The sequence below is a fragment of the Astyanax mexicanus genome, chromosome 13, assembly GCF_023375975.1.
Source record: "Astyanax mexicanus isolate ESR-SI-001 chromosome 13, AstMex3_surface, whole genome shotgun sequence".
Taxonomy (NCBI): domain Eukaryota; kingdom Metazoa; phylum Chordata; class Actinopteri; order Characiformes; family Acestrorhamphidae; genus Astyanax; species Astyanax mexicanus.
The window spans coordinates 41,558,007-41,576,889 of NC_064420.1; the positions used below are offsets into that span (position 1 = coordinate 41,558,007).

The 18,883-nt window shown below is 36.0% G+C and overlaps 1 protein-coding gene across 4 annotated transcripts in view; it reads right to left on the reverse strand.

The window, feature by feature from the left end:
* l1cama (L1 cell adhesion molecule, paralog a) overlaps window positions 1-18,883 on the reverse strand; it is a 125,505-nt gene that overhangs the window by 33,642 nt on the left and 72,980 nt on the right. For 3 of the 4 annotated variants that reach the window (XM_022676933.2, XM_022676934.2, XM_022676931.2), the window contains exons 3-9: window positions 18,045-18,059; window positions 12,496-12,598; window positions 9,609-9,793; window positions 5,016-5,138; window positions 4,743-4,913; window positions 3,331-3,445; window positions 401-585 (exon numbers count right to left, since the gene is read on the reverse strand). In XM_022676933.2, coding sequence (XP_022532654.2) covers window positions 401-585; window positions 3,331-3,445; window positions 4,743-4,913; window positions 5,016-5,138; window positions 9,609-9,793; window positions 12,496-12,598; window positions 18,045-18,059 — 897 coding nt within the window. The remainder of the gene's footprint in view (window positions 1-400; window positions 586-3,330; window positions 3,446-4,742; window positions 4,914-5,015; window positions 5,139-9,608; window positions 9,794-12,495; window positions 12,599-18,044; window positions 18,060-18,883) is intronic. The other variant, XM_022676935.2, reaches the window with a different exon arrangement.

The window sequence follows — 18,883 nt, forward strand, 5'->3', positions numbered from 1 at the left end:
TCGTAGTGGCAGCGCTTAGCCCATTGGAAAACTTGAAGCCACTTTTTTAAGTAATAAAAAATACATTTTGTGCCTTCAGGGGCTCTGTAGAAAAGTATTTCCTCCTGTACAAATAGTGCTATACTGCACAATACTTGGCTGCAGTGATAGAGAGCTAAACCCTATTAGAAAAAAACCTGTACCTCTTTGAGTACCTGGCATCCTCCAAAACCACTAATTGGAGGATGTCTTTGTTGAGGCAGTTGCTAATTAGTTTTTACAGGCTTGGCACGCTGTGGCTGCTGTGTTGTATTGAGTCATTCTTGCCTGGACGCCTCACAATTTACTGCTCCAATGAATAAGTGGGCTGGTTTGCTAAAGTTAAAGCAGAGGCTTGTCGGAAAAGCAGAGTGAAGTGTACCTTCCACAGTGACGGTGTACGTGTGTCTGGCCGTGCCCTGCGTGTTGGTGGCAGTGCACTGATACTCTCCGTCGTCACTCTGGGAAATGTTACTGAAACGCAGCACTCTGTTGTAACTGTCTGTAGAGGTACGAGACTCAGACAAAGCTCCATCCTTACGCACCCACTGGATGGAAGGAGTGGGGCTAAAAGAAAGAAAAGAACAGAGAGAGATACTGTTAGTGAAAAGGTATATCATATACACTACATGAACAAAAGTATCGGGACACCTTTAAATTAATATTTCTTCTAAAATTAAAGGTATTAAAAAATTATTTATCCAGCTTTTGCTGTTTTCACTCTTTCTGTGCAGTGAAGGCTTTTTTCTTGGATCTGGATTTTGGCGCATCGCTATGATGATTTGATTGCATCCAACAACAAGAGCATTAGTGAGGTCAGGATGTTGGATGATCACCACCCAACCTCATGCTCAACCTAAAAGTATCAATACTGCCAATAGGTTTATGTTGATTTCCTCCAGTCCTATTCTATTGACAGTACATCTTTGCATAGAGTAGACAAGCTGTGTGTGTGTGTGTGTGTGTGCATTTGCACGTCTGTGTCAGCAATGTGCGCTTAAACTTAAAGTAGCTTTTATGCATCAATCATGAGGTGTTCCATACATATACCATCCATATACTGTGTACATATTGTCAGTGTCCAAAATATACAAAAAAATGCAATAATAATATATTATAACATAATATAACAATACAAATAAATGGAATAGTTAGGCATTTAAATTAATTCAGCTAATTGTAAATAATTTCTATTGGTACATTTATGGTAATTTTTTAAAAAATGAAAAGGGCAGCAGCATGGTTTAAACAACACAGAAAAATAATCATTCATGATATTTATTTGCTATTTTCTGGACAAAAATATGGCATATAATACCAAATGGGCCACTATTGTTGATGTCCAGAAACAGATGTATAAAAAATATAAATGCTTTTCTTTGCGTAATAACAACTTAATTCAGAACAATTTCCAGATTGACATGTCAAAAATGTGAATATGACAGTGATTCTTTTTGTTGTATCAAACTTGCATGAAGAACTGACCAACAGAAATACTCCAAAATTACTTTTTAAATTTTTTGTTAATTTCTATTGAAAGTTAAGAAAGTGTCCTCCTACTCCTGTTAAAGTTGGAAATATTAGTTTTTTTTCTTGACAGCAACAATATATGAGGACCTTCATTTAATAATCTATTAACTTTTTAAATTATTATGACCATTTATAGATGACCCATATCTGTCTTCCATCTGGGATAATATATATATATATAATATGTTATTTTATGGTCATTTATACTTTAAAGTGCAATCAGATTATTTTCTGCATTAAAAAGTTAAAAAAGTTAAAGTCAGAGCACAGGGTGAGCCATACTATGATGAAAAAGGAGCAGAAAGGGTTAAAGGTCTTGTCCAAGGGCTCAACAGTGGCAGCTTATTGGACACAGATATTGAACCCACTAGCCTGTGATCAATATTCTGGCGCCTTTACCAATGAGCCATCACTGTGCTATATGATATATGTTACGTATATATATTGGCTATATGTTGTAGTCAATGTGATGGATGCTGGATCACCAGCATGTTAGAAAAGTACCTTATAATTAGTATATTATAATTAGGGCTACTAGGATTAATACCTCAGAATCAGACATCATACAAATATCATACAATTATCATTAACAGCTTAGTTTAAGAGTGGGAAATAGTATGGATTGGATTTATATCAGTATTGGCAGACACCCAATGTTGTGATATCCATATTAAACATTAAAAAAATGTGTTATCACTCCAACCTTTAGTTATGATACACTGCTGCATGTCAAAATGAATGGCTCACATGCTTACATGTACGACACACTGGTGTTTACTTAATGGTTTTGCATAGCTTATGTCTGTTTGAGCCAGTCCACCGAATGGGTGCTATTTGCTTCTTATAACTCTTCCAAATTGAACTTTTCTTTTTTTTTATCTTTTTGAACTCTGAATCTAATAACACATGTATTTAACTATTCAAAACTCAGGCAGCTTTACTTAATTTTTCTACAAGGCTTTTAAGCTGAAGATGGTTAAAAAACACATGTAACATTTAGAAAGCATGTTTAAAAGCAAGTCCACTAATTTCTAATTGTCTCATAAAAAAGTCTTTATTTTAAAGAAATGATTGACTGCATGTTCAAATAATTTATATTTATGACAAAAAAATCACTCCTGTTACTGGCACTCAATCCTGTTACTGGAACTCACTCCTGTTACTCGCACACATTCCTGTTACTTTTTACATGAATTAGTTTTTTAGCATAGAATTAGCAAAATGCTAACAATAAAATCAAATATACAGAAACAAATTAGTGAATTTAGAAGAACCAATTGATGTCACTTCCTGTTGTAAATGTGACTTGTTGTAGAATGTTCCAGATGTTTCAGATGTTCAGGGTAATGTGGACACAACTAAAATGTGCATTTTAACTTAAATATTATGAATTTATTATGAAAAAAATATATATTTTTAAAGCATAGATGGGATTAGGACTCGCACAACAATGCAAAAAAAATACATCTCTGAAGGATTTTAATAATTACAGTATATTTTATGGTAAAGTTCATAGTTAGAGAGTGGGGACAGGTAACAAATGCCTTTTTTGTGTTCTAAGTAGTTTTTATTAATTGTATTAACATTTATTTTTGCTTTTAAACTATGCTTAATAATAAAATGTTGTATTTTAAAGTTATTTAGTGTGCACAGTTATACATGTAATTTGCAGGCAGAAATTCAGATTCTGTAAAACGCTTGTTTATTTATTCATATATTTTTTTAACAAATGTCAGACATGTATATAAACAATATGTTAAGTAAAATAAAACAGACACTCACAGGCCCTGGGTGATGCACTCCAGATCCAGCATCTGGCCTCTCAGTACTGTATAGGAACTTGAGGAACCGGTGGGTCTCATCATCTGGGGGCGTCTGTTCCGCACCACTGAGTTAGCTACAGACAGAGAGAGAAAGAAAGAAGAAGAGAGAGGACAAAAAGGACAGAATGAGGGAATGAGGACAACAACAGAGGAAAATAAACATACAGAAAAAATAAACATTGGACACATGTGAACTGCCATACAGAAACAAACAGGAACACGAAGGCTAGTCCCTGCAGGCCTGGAACATTCTGGCACTGCCTGAGGTCCAGGTGGAACCGCATCATGCACCTCTTCATCAAAGACCTGTCACAGTTACACACAGCAGGCATACGCTCACTCCTGCTTCTCTACTCATAGCCTGTGCAGCTAGCCAGCTATCTGCAGCTCTAATGAAGAACCAAGCAACAGCACCAGACTGATCTGCACAGTCCTGCAGTCTTATCAAAGAAGCAAAATCCTGATTAGCCTCCTGAGACCCATAAAACAAAACATAATTCAAAGATAATTTGATGTATTGTGGTTAAAAGAATGACAATATGCATAAAAACTGGGATTAAAAACTAAGGTCATTCCACCAAATATTGATTTCTGGACTCTTAAAACTTCATGAATATGAAAAAAATTGCATTTGGTCTCAGTCAGTTTTGATGGTCTTTAAATATACATTTTTCAAATTGACTGATCTTTACTTCTTCTAGTATTTTTTTTCTTTACTTAGTTGAGTAGTTCTTGTTACAATATGGATTAGAACATTACTCAAATAGAGCTATTCACTGTATACCTGTAACTCTACCTCTTCACAACTTTACAACTGATGCTCTCAAACACAGTAGGAGGCAAGAAATTCAACTAATGAATTAACTCTTGACGATTTCAGCACAGCTGTTAACTGAAAACCATTCCAGGTGATTCTACCTCATAAAGCTGACTAATAAAATACAGCCAAGATGTGCAAAGATGTCTCTATCTAAGCAAGAGGTGCTACTTTATATAATTCCATTCGAATTTAGTATTAATCAACAATGCAGAACATGTTTTTAAGTAATGAAAAACACTGAATTCAAAGTGTGTCCAAACTTGACTTGACTGTTCTGTATCTGCACAAAAATGTATCACTTTTCCCCCTTTTGTTGCCATCAAATACTGCAATGTCTGACATTAAAAAATAGAATGGACATAAATTAATTTCAGCAAGAAACATGTTTTGGTGCTATACAAAATCTTCCCACTTTATTTTTTTTCAGCAGATTCATCAAAGATCAAAGATTAAATGTTTCCTTAATTTGCCATGGTTTTCTGTAAATCCGTGACCTTTACTAAAGAACCCTTAAAGAACACCCTTTTGTGGAGCTTAGCTCTTGTACTTACAGGGTAGAATTTTCAAGCTAATTGGCTCTTTGGCCACGATGATCCGGGCTCCCAGGAACTGGACGTTGCAGGTGTAATCGCTCCTGCTGTCCTCTGTGGTGACGTGGGAGAAGTAGAGGTTGCCGTCTCGGCCCTGAGTCACTCGCTCGCTCTGCTGGATGTGACGAAGCCCTGGAACAGCATAGGAGGGATCATAGTCAAACCCCTTCTCTATGGTACCTGTTATATAGTACAGCTGTCTGCATGCATGTAGATGGATGTAGGATAACTCACTCTTGTCCATCCAGTGGATCACAGGGGTCACAGAACTTTCTGGAGGGTTGCAATGTAAGATCGCAGAATTTCCTTCTTCCACTGTTTTCTCCTCCTTCTTCTCCTTCTGTATGGCAGGAGTGTCTTTAAAGAAAGGGAAGTGCAGAGAAAACAAATGAACAAATAAGAACTCCAGCTTCAGAATTCTGCACTTTTAAATATATAGTAATTATTATTAACTATTATTAACTAATACTCACTCCCAGACTATCTTTAAAGTGGCATTTCTGAGTGGAGAAGGGATAAAATATTCTGTTTAATGGAACTAGTGTACTGGAATGACCATCCCTGCTAAGCCTAATATACTCATTCTAAAAACTGGGGTGTGGGGTTGCCTTTCGTGGGAATTCTTCTGGCCACATCACGTGTCTTTACGTACTTACGTCACACGTACAGCCTCTGAAAAAGGATCCAACTGGTGGAGCAATGGAGACTTCAGGGAAACTCAGACCTCAGTAGCTCATTCATTTAAACTGAGAAAACTGACAATCGTATATAATAACTCTCATACATCCTCGGAAGACATATACCTCAGCAGTTTCTGACTGAGCACAATCTCTCTCTCAGAATCACATTAATCCGCTCTAAAAGGAGACCGCATCACACCCGCCCAGTTTAAAATGATTCTTCCTCATGCTCTGTGCAATTACCCATTCTCACCAGAAAGGGCCCTAAATCCCCCAAATACCAAAACTTTCGGTCATCAGCTTTAAGCTTTAAATACGTTAAAGTATAATACCGGTTAGTTCTTATTCCACAGATAATTTTTGGGGGAATATCTGTAACATTTCTGTTGTTAAAGGGAAGTGTTATGATTAATGAGAGTGGCTCAATGTAAGCTATAGCTCAGCTCGCTGGGATCACAGAACCATTTTAAACTTTTAGTTTCTAATCACCATCAGTAAGCCTGTGACTGTTTTAAAATAACTTTTTATTAGTTTATCTTTTTTTCTTATATTATTTATATATTTTTTTATTTTTTATTTATTTTATTCATTTATTTTTTGTTTATTTATTATTACTTTTATTTTTTATTTAATTTTAATGTTTTGTATTTTCATTCTTGTTCTTAGTTCTATTACTCATTTAATCACTTATCATTTTTAATATTTTACTACTATTATCTATTTACTTATTTTATATTTTATAAATTTTTTATTTTTATGTCAAATTTGTTTTTTTTATGGTATTTTGGAATTTTCTGAGTTACATATATTTTTTTATTAAATGCTAATTTAAAATACATACTTTTATTTATTTATTTATTTTTATTTATTTATTTATTTATTTTTTTTACTATTTTATTTCTTATTATTTCCAAATTATCATTAAATGTGTTCAATCCCTTTGATGTTATAAAGGCTTGGCAACATTGTAAATGAGGGTCACCCTCAATGTTTCTTCCCGAGTGAAAATAAAGATTGATTGATTGATTGATAGCTTTCTAGTAAAATGATTAAATGAAAAAAATGTATTTTGAGTTCACAATGTCAAACAAAAATTATCTGTTTCTGTCTGTAATGTGAACAATTCTGACCCTAAATCTGCAACTAAAAACCCTAAAAACAACTGTCAGTGGCATTGTAGGGGAAGAAGGCAGTTATTTTCCTTAATTTATAAGTTAAAATATTTTAAGTGTGCTTTTGATATAAGAAATATAAGTCTAAATACAACTTTATTTTTGTAAAAAAAAAACGTAAAAAGGAACGAAAAAACGTATTTATTTAAAAATGAAAAAATGGTCAATGTTTGTTTATTCATTGGACAGGCCCAATAATTGCACTATTGTTCAGAAAGACCTTAAACCTGAACTTTTTTTTCTTCCAAAAGTTTTGACCTGACTGACCCTTAAACTTAATGTAGTGGAAACTGGACAATGTAATGCACACATGCTACTCAAAGTGGGTAACAGGTGTGTTACAGGTAAGCGGGTATCGCAGTTGCAGTTAAATCACCGGAGGCATTAGACGTCAGCTACTGAAATGTATCTGAGTGTGAGGAATGTAAATGTGTAATAAAGCTCATATTTAAAAGATGGCAGGCTGCACCTGCTGCCTGTGGCCCATATAAATGAGGTTGTTAGGCTGGTAGCTATTGTTAGCCGTGTGCATGCTGAGTGCTCTCACTTCCAGCACCAGCAGTCCCAAGAGGGCCTATCCCTGCTGAAACACTTACACCGCATCAACTCAACACGGTTTCTGGGGTAACCGTTGTCACGGCAACTGGGGGTGAGGTCAGAGCTGAGCATGAAAGGGAACAGGTAGATATCCGGCGGTGCGTAACAACTGTTGCTGCTCCGTGTTTTATGTAACGCCAAAGCTGAGGGCAGATTTATATTTGATGGCTAAGAGGCTCATAAAGCAGGATTTCCACTTTACTGAAACTCAAGTGCCCGGCAAACAAACAGCGGCGTGATTGCTTTAAAGTGACTCATAATGTTTTTCTGCCACACTTCACTTGATACTGAGAGTACAAACACTGATTCCACTGCTTTAAAACTAATTAGCCGTGAACATTATGCTACACTGGGTGGACAAAAAGTACTGGGACACTTTTTCACACTTTTTTCTTCAAAGGAGAACTGTAAAATTGATTTTTGTTGTAGTAAAACATGATAAAAAGTACTTACCTTTGATGAATAACACACCTCCGTTCTCCCACAGTGTTCCGAGATCCAGAAATTTTAACAGTTTTAATCATTCAATAACATGAGCTTCAGCTCTGAGCGGTGCCATCACTGTACTGATAATGACATAGACATATATATACATATAGACAGACTCCGCATAGCCTGCCTCATGGCGCCGGCTGCTATGCTATGCGGAATCTATGTATGTATATATGTCTATGTCATTATCAGTACAGTGATGGCGGTGCTCAGAGCTGAAGCTATTGTGCACTTTTTAAGTTTTTAATGCCTCTTTTTAAATGTCAGGGCACTTCGGATTCTAGTAAGGAGGTGAAGAGCTACTTTGAGCCTGAATACTGGTGAAAAAAAGCGATTTATCGGGGCAAATTATGCCCCGTGTCACCCAGTCTGAAGGGTATTTAGACAAACTGTTAAAATTACTGGATCTTGGAATGCTGTGGGAGAGCGGAGGTGTGCTATTCATCAAAGCTTAAAAGTGCTTTTTATCATGTTTTACTACACCAAAAGTCAATTTTACACCAGAGTTCTCCTTTAACCCAAGGTTGTTATAGAAAGTTTATCCTACTTTCACTGGAGTAACTGTCTCTACTATCCAGGGTTTTTATCAGATTTTGGAGCATTGGTGTGAAAATTACAGATCTGTGACAAATTAAGGCAAAATGTTTTTAAATCACTTCAGACTGGAGAATATCAATGGAGAGAATGCAGCAAAAATTATGTTTCATCTATAATCTGCACTAACTAGTACACTGATTTAGTAATTCCATTTAAAACACATTGTAAACTTAAATGGATGACTTGGGTTGAGTGCACTGTCCACACTTGTATATAAGTTGTGAGATGATATCTTGTGAGTGAGGATGAACAATGTGACCAGAATTATTATTAGCATTCGAGCAAGCCCTGATAGTGGGACATTCCATTTTCAAAGTTGTGGATGAAATATTTCATAGAAGGCATTTTGAGAAATACTGTATTTAAGATTTAATTGCATTCAGTGTTAAAACAAGCATTAATGAGTTCAAATCATCCATAAATTATTGTTCCAGAGAACACCAATTCCAGAGTTCCACTGCTCCACAGCTCAATGCTTGGGTTGAACTATATGATAAAAATATATATCACAATATTTAAAGACATTTCATGATACAATATTCATTAGATTAATTTGAATGTTAATAAAATGCACTAGCATCATTAAAAACATACTAATTGCAAGCTCTTTTTTGTTCTATACACACTAATGATATCCAGAATAGGGTAAGAAAGGGCATATTGTGTATCATGATAAGACAATTTATCAGGATATGATAACTCACGGTCATACTGCCCACCTCTAACTTAAGTCCATGTCTGGCATCTACTGTAGAGAGTCCTTACCCTTTACAAATACTTCTCTAACAGAACTAGACAAGCTGTCTTTTTGCATTTGCACATTTGTGCCAGCAGTGAGCACAGCTTAAAGCATTAACCAATATATATGACCCCAAATATTTTACCATAAATCATATATATCTTGCTATGCTGACTGTATTCCCAGCTAAAACATGATTGACATCTGAAGTTTGCTTCTTTGCTAAAACACCAGCATAGCTAACAAGTCAACCAGTAAACAATTGTTAGTCGTTAGCATCTTATACCATCACCCACTGGCTACAATCCATGTCAAGGTCTTAAGCAATCTCAAACAGACTTGCTGACATGCTTTCTGGCAGTGTATTTCAAACTGTGTCAGAAAAATGGTGGACAAGAGTACAAATATGCTATGCTCTTTAGTCCATCCGCATCAGCCTGTCAGAAAGCACACAAGCAATCATCACAAATGTGTGAATTAAAAATGAGTTGAACAAAACATGCTGATGCAACAGGCAGCAAAAAAATGATCAGAGATGTGTGTGGCTCACCCTCAGTGATAATCTGAACCTCGTTGGAGACAGCCGTGCCCAGATTGTTGGAGGCGTAGCAGCTGTAGTTGCCCTGGAAGTGGTGGATGGCTCCCTCCTCAGCCTTGAAGCTCCCAGAGTCAGGGGACAGCATCACAGCCACTTTGGATGGGTCAAATTCCAGTCCATCTTTCACCCATCGAAATCTGTAGTATAATAAAGAGACAGAAAGTGTGATGGGCAGTGCTGCACCGTGGGCTGCCAGCAGGGGGGACTGGTAGAAATGGTAGAGTGGGATCCCAAATCTCCAACTCCCAGAATCCCCGGCGGTGATTAGTGTCAACCAGCTGCACATGTGCACTACCCTATTTAAACCTCAGTGAAACCAGACCTCACTGTTGCACCTTCACAGAGGGGTGACCGGTACTAGAGGGTATAAGAAAAGAAAAGAAAAGAAAAGAAAAGAGAATAAAATAAAAGGTGATCTCAAAAAAGGAAAGTGATCACAGCAAGCATCACAAAAAGAAAATAAAAGAAAAAAGAAAAGGTGATCTCAAAAGAAAGCCACACAAAAAAAAGAAAAGAAAAGAAAAAAAGGTGGTCTCAAAATAAGGAAAGAGATCTGAAAAGAAAGCCACACAGAAAGAAAATAAAATAAAAGAAAAGAAAATATCTTGAAAGAGAGCATAAAGAGAGGACTGAGCGGTGCTCAGCCAGTTCTAAGTTTGGTTGTGTTTTAGTTTGGTTTATTTGAAGTTTAAAGCTGTCTTTTGTTGGTACAAGCCATTTTGTGGCATTTCCTTTGTTCTGTTTCCCGCCTTTTTTTCCACACCTCTTGTTGGGGATTTTTTCCCACTCATTCTCCAGTCTCCTTGGAGAAACATTCACCTAAGCACAACACATTTAAAATTATTATCCCAATCCATAACTAGAACTAAATAATACAAAATAGAACTATATCCTTATAAGTATATAAATATATATAAATATATATATCCTTTAGATATTCATATCTGCTCTGCACTTGGATCCCACACCTACCCCAACCGTAACAGAAAGAGAGTTTAAACAGCAAAATACTGAGCTAGCTGAGCTTTAAATAGAGACTTAATGAACTATAATAAAGCATTCTATTGCATTTTATATAGCCTAAATTACTTTTAATTACGGTAATGTTAGATATTAAACAAATACATCTATAAAAAAAATGTGTGGATGATTGCAGGTGTGGTCTGATTAAACACTGGGACTTGCCACAAGAGGAAGAAAATGTTCTTCCCCTGTTTCCCTATAAAATGCATCATCTAAAAGGCTACTTTTGGATAGTTTACCTCCTGGTGAAAGATCAATGACTGCAAGACATGCCTCTACAATGCACTCAAAGAGATCTAAAATATATTATTGGACTGAGAGAAGGGTGATTCAATAGTTTCAATGAATTGCCCTCCATCTTGCCCACAAATCAGTCAGCCACTATCACCTATGTTGGTGTAGTTAATGAGAAACTTGCACTGCTATGCACTGAAACTGTATTGTGATTAACAACAAATCCAGGTTCTGTTTGGTATCTGACAATGTTTAGCTTAGGTATTGACATAAATTGTCATCTTATATTTTTCAGCAGTATTTTTCTTAACCATTTTTCTAGAAGGCTCCTCCTATAGATGTCTCTGGGTCTAGAGCATGATTTAGTGTTTCCAGATGTATAATATATCACCCTATATAAGCAGGTCCCCAAGTTCTGTAAGGGGAAAAGAGCAGGAAGAGCAGGAACATCGAATTGAGCAGCATCTCTCTCCAGGGCTAGTCTAGGACCACTCTGAAGATATTGTCTAATGCCAAGCTCAGACTACATGACACAACACTACACGTTAGTCACAGACCAATCATCATCCACGTCCTTGCATAAGTTCATAGGTCATCACGGGGGAGGAGGATAGAATCTGGCCGTTATAGCTACAGAAGCACTTTGCGTGATGGAGGCGCTCTTGTGCTCAGAAAAATGCAAAAAGAGGAAGAAGCGACTGTGGCCTCATTTCTTTGGTGACCCAAAGAGAACATTACTGGCTTTGTGTACTCCAGAGAGATCTTGAGGTAAAGATGTAGCTACTTTAGCTAGGTTTAGGTGCATCCAAACAAAATAAAGAATAAGCAGAATAAATATATAAATAATGAACAGAATAAAGGCAGAAGTATTGTTGCCACAGCTCAACAAACTTTTCTTCTGTTTCGTTGGGCCACAGAACGCTCTGTCTTCCTATTGGTCAGCGTCAGAAAGCAGGTCGCGGAGCATGTCAAACTAGGCCATAATATACAAAAAATTCTAACATGCTAGTCTTTCCGTCGGACGCTCCAATGGCATGGCTCACGTCAAATTACTGCTCTTTGACTGTGTCACACTACACGGATACTGTCGCTCGCGACACTGAAATCCGGGCATTAGTCTTTAAGCAGTGTCTGCTGCAATGTCTTCTTCCTTATTTTGAAGCATCTTCACAGCAAAGAGACAATTATGAGTCCTGACACTGCCCTGGCTGGTGTAAAGATCTAGGGAGCCATCGCTTAGAACAGTCAGTCACCCCTAGTAGTGATTTGAGATACACAATATGTCCAGGACATCCTACATATCGCCTTCATTGGAGGGCTTCCAATTGGTATTTTTTAGCAGGATAATATTCGTTCACACGCAGCAAGGGTTCCCCAGAAAGTCTCAGTTAGATTGCAACTTTCTTGGCCTGCATTGTTGTGTTTAACGCAATAAACTTATCCTTTCCCTTTAATATTGTAATCACCCACATATGCTATCTGTACATTCACACAAATCAAGTTTAATCCTATTTTAACAAAAAAAGTAACCCAGTCTAAACAAGTTATCATTACAGACCTAGTAAATTATGAGTACACTGACCTTGGAGGGGGGTTCCCAGTAGCCTCACAGTTGAGGAAAATCTCATCAGAGGAGAAGGCAGTGATGGAAGCTGGCTGGACAGTGATGACTGGGGGTTTTTGGACTGTGGAGAAAGAAAAAGACCTTCTTAGACAGAAAGACAGCCAAACAGACTGACAGACAGACAGATAGACAGACAGATAGACAGGATGAGTGGTATAGTCAAGGCTAGAGAAAATACATTTATTTAATTTATTAAATTTTCATTTGTGCTGAAGGAATAAACCTTTCATAAGCGCAGGACTTCAGATCCAGTGGTAGAGAGAATCCTCTACTGTGAGTCAATTTACAGTAATAATGTAATGCACGACATGTAATGCACGACTGATACACACACAGATACAGGTTCTATACTTAAAAGCTGGCATACTTTCAAATACACACAAACATACAAACTCACATAGATGCTTTTGTACAGCGAAAGGATGTACAGTCATATATACACACACAGAGAGGTATTCTACACTGTAAAAGTGGTTTATCTATTGAACCTGAAAAAAATATTCATGTGGATCTAGGCAACTAAACTGAGAAACCTGCATGCATGAACCAGTATTTATTACTTAGTATTTGTTTAGGTTGATTAAACCCTACTTTTTTATTTGCTTTCAAATTTATATGAAGGACATCCTTGTATAGGGGAAAATAACTGAACAAATGGAAATCTAGCATTTTCTGCACGTTTTAGTCAATATGAAAAATTTTATTAAATAATTTATTTTGAAATGTGTTGAATTGCAGTATAGTAATTAGTATATAGAAAGTGCAGAAATGTGGTGATTTGTATACACTTGGAAAATATAAATGCATAGAACTTGACAGGTTGCCAAACATTTGCATTACATATAATACAATAAATTTAATAGAAATTATACTAATAATACTTAATGTGATGGGAAATGGAAAATGCAATTCTATAATATGTGTCTTCTCTATGTCTTTTCTTCTTTAAGGCTCAGTTATCACTTTTGCAATATGAATTGCCCTGCAAAAGGTCATGGGATGTCAATAGAAATGTACAGGTGCTGGTCAACGAATAAGAATAATTTGAAATAGTGCAATCATGAAATTCTTTGAATGCATTTTTTGTGCAGAAAGCAAATCAGGTGTTCACCGCACCTGTCCTACTCGTTAGACTAATCACAGAACTCATTACCTGGAAAAAATTTGCTCAGCTGAGCTTTCCAAAAGGCCCATTTAGGCCATTTAACTGTGACACTGTTGTTTTATTGAATTAGAATAATGGAGAAACCGTTTCATTGAATTAGAATAAATGCTCGCATTTTTGTTTTCTGTGAAAAGTGTTCACTGTGCAGTATAAAGTCAGGGTTGAGTAGAATTTCTAAGTTGTAAAATCAATCATGGGTAAGTAGCGCGACCTCTCAATCGGAATAGTGGCTCAAATTCAAGCCCTTCGCCAACAAGGCTTGACCCAAACTAAAATTGCTGAGCAGCTCGGCATCAGCCAGTCTTCCGTCTGCAAAGCTCTCAAGAAAAACTGCAGCAAGCGCACCAACTGTTCCGGCGTCCGAAAAACTTCTGCTCGCGACAACAAGCAGCTGAGAAAGATCGCAGTCAGCAACCGGTTCAAGTCCACTTCCGAGCTCACCGACTTGTGGAACAAGCAGACCGGCGCTGACGTCTCCAGATCAACCACTTACCGTCGTCTGCGCGAACTCGGCTTCAAATCTCGCGTTCCAGCAGTAAAACCGATGCTGAACAAGAAACAAATGGAGAAACGGCTGAAGTGGGCCAAAGAACACGGCGGGTGGACTGCTGAAGACTGGCAGAAAGTGGTCTTCAGTGACGAATCACGCTTCTGCATCTCCTTCGGTGACCAAGGTCCTCGTGTCTGGCGTCGTGGTGGCGAAACCTACAATCACGAGTGCGTGAAAAGATCCGTCAAGTTTCCCCAGAGCGTTATGGTCTGGGGATGCATGTCCGCTCGAGGTGTAGGGAAACTCTGCTTCCTCAAGAAGACTGTCAATGCTGCCGTATATCAAGATGTTCTGGAAACGTTCCTGATTCCGACTGTTGAGGAACAGTTCGGCGAAGAAGACTTCATATTTCAACAGGATCTTGCACCGGCTCATGCGGCAAAGTCGACCAAAGATTGGTTCACTAAAAAACAGCTTGAAGTTTTGGCATGGCCGGCCAACTCGCCTGACCTCAATGTCATTGAAAACCTTTGGGCCATCGTCAAGCGGAAAATTCGCGACAGAAAGCCTACTACGCTGGACCAACTGAAGCAGAACATCGCCACTGCCTGGGAAGCTGTGAGTGTGGAAACTTGCGACAAGCTGGTCAAATCGATGCCGCGGAGACTTCAGGCAGTCATACAAGCCAAGGGCGCAGCCACAAAATACTGAGAAAGTGATGATTGTAATTATAATAAAAATTATTCTAATTCAATGAAACGGTTTCTCCATTATTCTAATTCAATAAAACAACAGTGTCACAGTTAAATGGCCTAAATGGGCCTTTTGGAAAGCTCAGCTGAGCAAATTTTTTTCCAGGTAACGAGTTCTGTGATTAGTCTAACGAGTAGGACAGGTGCGGTGAACACCTGATTTGCTTTCTGCACAAAAAATGCATTCAAAGAATTTCATGATTGCACTATTTCAAATTATTCTAATTCGTTGACCAGCACCTGTAAATTAATCAGGAAGTGTTACCTGAGGGGAAGGCTTGGGAATGCCCACACATGTATATGTTCTGAGGTGTTTTCTTTGAGTGAGGTTGACACTGCCCAGCATTCTCTTGGCAAAAGCCATGGCACAAAATACTAATTTTATATATATATATATATATATATATATATATATATATATATATATATATATATATATATATATATATATATATATATATATATATTTATTTATTTATTATTATTATTTTTGTTTCAAACTTAATTCTTGATGCTGCACAGCTTGGATAGTTTATAATATTATATGGTTCCAGTGATCATTCTGGATACATTTTAATGTTTCTGCATAGAGCTCTGGAAAAAATTAATAGACCATCTCAGTTTCTCAATCAGTTTCTCTGATTTTGCTATTTATAGGTTTATGTTTAAGTAAAATAAACATTGTTGTTTTATTCTATAAACTATGGACAACATTGCTCTCAAATTCGAAATAAAAATATTATCATTTAGAGGATTTATCTGCAGAAAATGAGAAATGGCTGAAATATTAAAAAATATGCAGAGCTTTCAGACAATGCAAAGAAAACAAGTTCATATTCATAGTTTCAAAGTTTTAATAGTTCAGAAATCAATATTTGGTATAATAACCCTGTTTTTTTAATCACAGTTTTCATGCATCTTAGCATGTATAACTTATATAATTTATTATATTCCAGATGTTTTCAATTTGTTAAAATCAAAGAAACCCATCATTGAGTTTGTGGTCTCTTATTTTTTTCAGAGCTGTATATGTTTTGCTTTTTTCACTGTTTAAATAATTAAAATCTGACAGCTGTTCTTTACATGATTCACACAGATTTTTTTAATAATAATCTTTCTTCTCATGAAAAGTTGCAGGTTTGGGATATAAGAGGGTTTTTCTGTATTACGCTCTGTTCATAAGATTAAAGCTGACAGTACAACACTGTCATGCTATTCGTTTTCCTTGAGCTTCAGCTCAGCTAAACACATGAATGTGAACAGAGTGAACCGAGTGTGACGCACCATGATTTCAATAACACAGAGCGGGACAGAGAGGGACTCATGTGTTTGAAGCTTGTGTGTCTGTGTAAAAGGATAAAGAGTGCCAAGGAGAGGTGGAGAACACCTCTCTGAATCGAGGGAGAGAGAGAGGAGAGAGTGAGGAGCAGTCAGGGACAGGCAGAGGGATGGAAGTGAGGGAGAACTGTGGAGATTAGAGATGGTTTAATGAAAGCATCCCGACTGTTGAAAGGAATAAGTCTGATGATTCGTCTGAGATGTAGTTAATCCGCTGCAGGCTGTCCTCTATTACTGGAGGAAGCAGATACTGTACATCATCTACTGAAGACACTCCAGTGATTTTTAAGCTCTGTATTTATCTCACACACAGCCAGCAGAAAGCATTAAACTCATGTAACACAACAGCACGGTCATATCAAAACCTCACAACTAGGCCTGTCACGATAATCACATTATCGACTTATCGTACAATATACAGACACGACCTCCATTACTTTACTGACCTTAATATTACCCATTATTTTATTCCTAACAAGAAAAGCCATTAAAATAAACAAGGTGATATTTTCAACTTTTCAAAATTGTATTATATTTTAAGTTTTTTTTTTGTTTTTTTCTTTTTAAATGTTTTAATATCCTTATTCCAATGCCTGAATATTCTTTAAAATTAAAAGTTCATTGCTCTTTAAAAGGGTGCAATTGCATTTCTGCACTATTATATTATCATTACATTACATTGATTTTTTTTTCGTTACATTATTATGACAGACCTATTTAACTTAATAACTTAATATATTATTTTTTTACATTATAAAAATTGCAAAGGATTGTTTGCATTGTGCGAACACTTCACAATTAATGGGCCAATAGAAAAGGGTCCAAACTGACCTAATATGAAAACTTTACATTGAATTAAGAGTTTATTTTATTGTTTGAAAGTATTTGGATAAAAAAAAAAACATTTTATTATGACAGACATTCTGCTCCACAGCACAAGACTTACAACATTCACAATGATAAAATATTGTCCCTCTTCTTTGTCACATGTAAATGTTTCCAATTATCTAATTTTAATCTTTGATATTGTTTGTCATTTGTATTTAAATATCTTGTGAACGTGGCATCATGTGCCAGACATAAGTTATATATATATATATATATATATATATATATATATATATATATATATATTTTTTTTTTTTTATAGAGTTTAAATACCATTTAATTCACATTAATGAGGACTCCTTAACATAAACACTTGTTAAGAAAAAAAATATATGGGCAATATCAAGGTCAACAAAAGATCTATGAGGTCATGTCCATATATTGTATGACAAGTCGACAAAACTTTCAATTGAATTTGGTTAACCAGTTAATTTAGTTTTTTAAATCTGTATCTTCAACAAATTAAAGGTTAAAGTTATGATCTGCACTCTGTGTTACTACTGATTATTTTTCTCATGTTAAAATTAGTTGGATGATTTTAAACATTTAAATGTGACAAATATGCAAAAGTAGAAGAAATTGTGATGGGGTGCAACACTTTATATACACACAGCACTGAACATATATACAACATTTATACAACATATTGTACATGTACTATAAATTTTACACCAGAACAATCCAGCGTACAAAGACACACAGTTCAAAAAAGCATGTATACAAACACACAAACACATACATACAATCACACATATATACACAAATATATATATATATATATATATATATATATATATATATATATATATATATATATATATATATATATATATATATATATAGATATACAGGACAGAGCACTACAAGCACTTACGGTCTTTAATTTGGTCTGTCCAGAGGGTCAGCAGAAATGAAGGAGAGAGTCGGTAAGCTTTGGATATTATACACATGAGCACACACACACACACACTGACACACACACACCGCTTTCACAATATATACACACATACTATACATAGTACAATCATTATCACTCGCTATGCACCATTACCTTTATTCTCATGGATATTGAGAATCAAAACCACTTCATTACTACAGTACTTGCCAATGTTTTTCATCAGCACCATTAATTTATCTGTAATTTTAATCACTGGATGGTTGTATCAGAGTCTAGGATGTAGAAGTGCATATACATGTGTTCAGTGCTCAAGCTAGGCAACGTAAAACCTACTGTTAATGTAATGTTCATGTGCTTTATGGGCTGTTTTTATAGATCAAATCATGTCCATATTGTACAAGAGAAGATGCATTAAAGTATTTATATTTGTATTTTAGAATATATTTACAGTATCAGATATGTACATCACCATTTACTAGTATAACTATATCAGGTAAAGGCAACTAACTTAATACTTAAAACTTGCATACTGACCAGAACCAAATAAGTATATGGAATCTGTAAGTATGTGCTATAGACAGTTGATACGGTCGATTAAAAAAACACACATGGTTATCATAAATAAATAAAAAAATATTATTCAGAGTGTGGTAGACAGTTAGGAATCAGAATTATTTTTTTATATATATTTATTTTTCATTTTATCTCTTTTTCTTTCCAGTTTGGAAGGCCACAGAATCAACCCACACATTAGCAGACATCCCAAGTTGCAAAAGTTTTCAGGGAGGTTGCCCCCCACCCCCCAAAAAAAAACG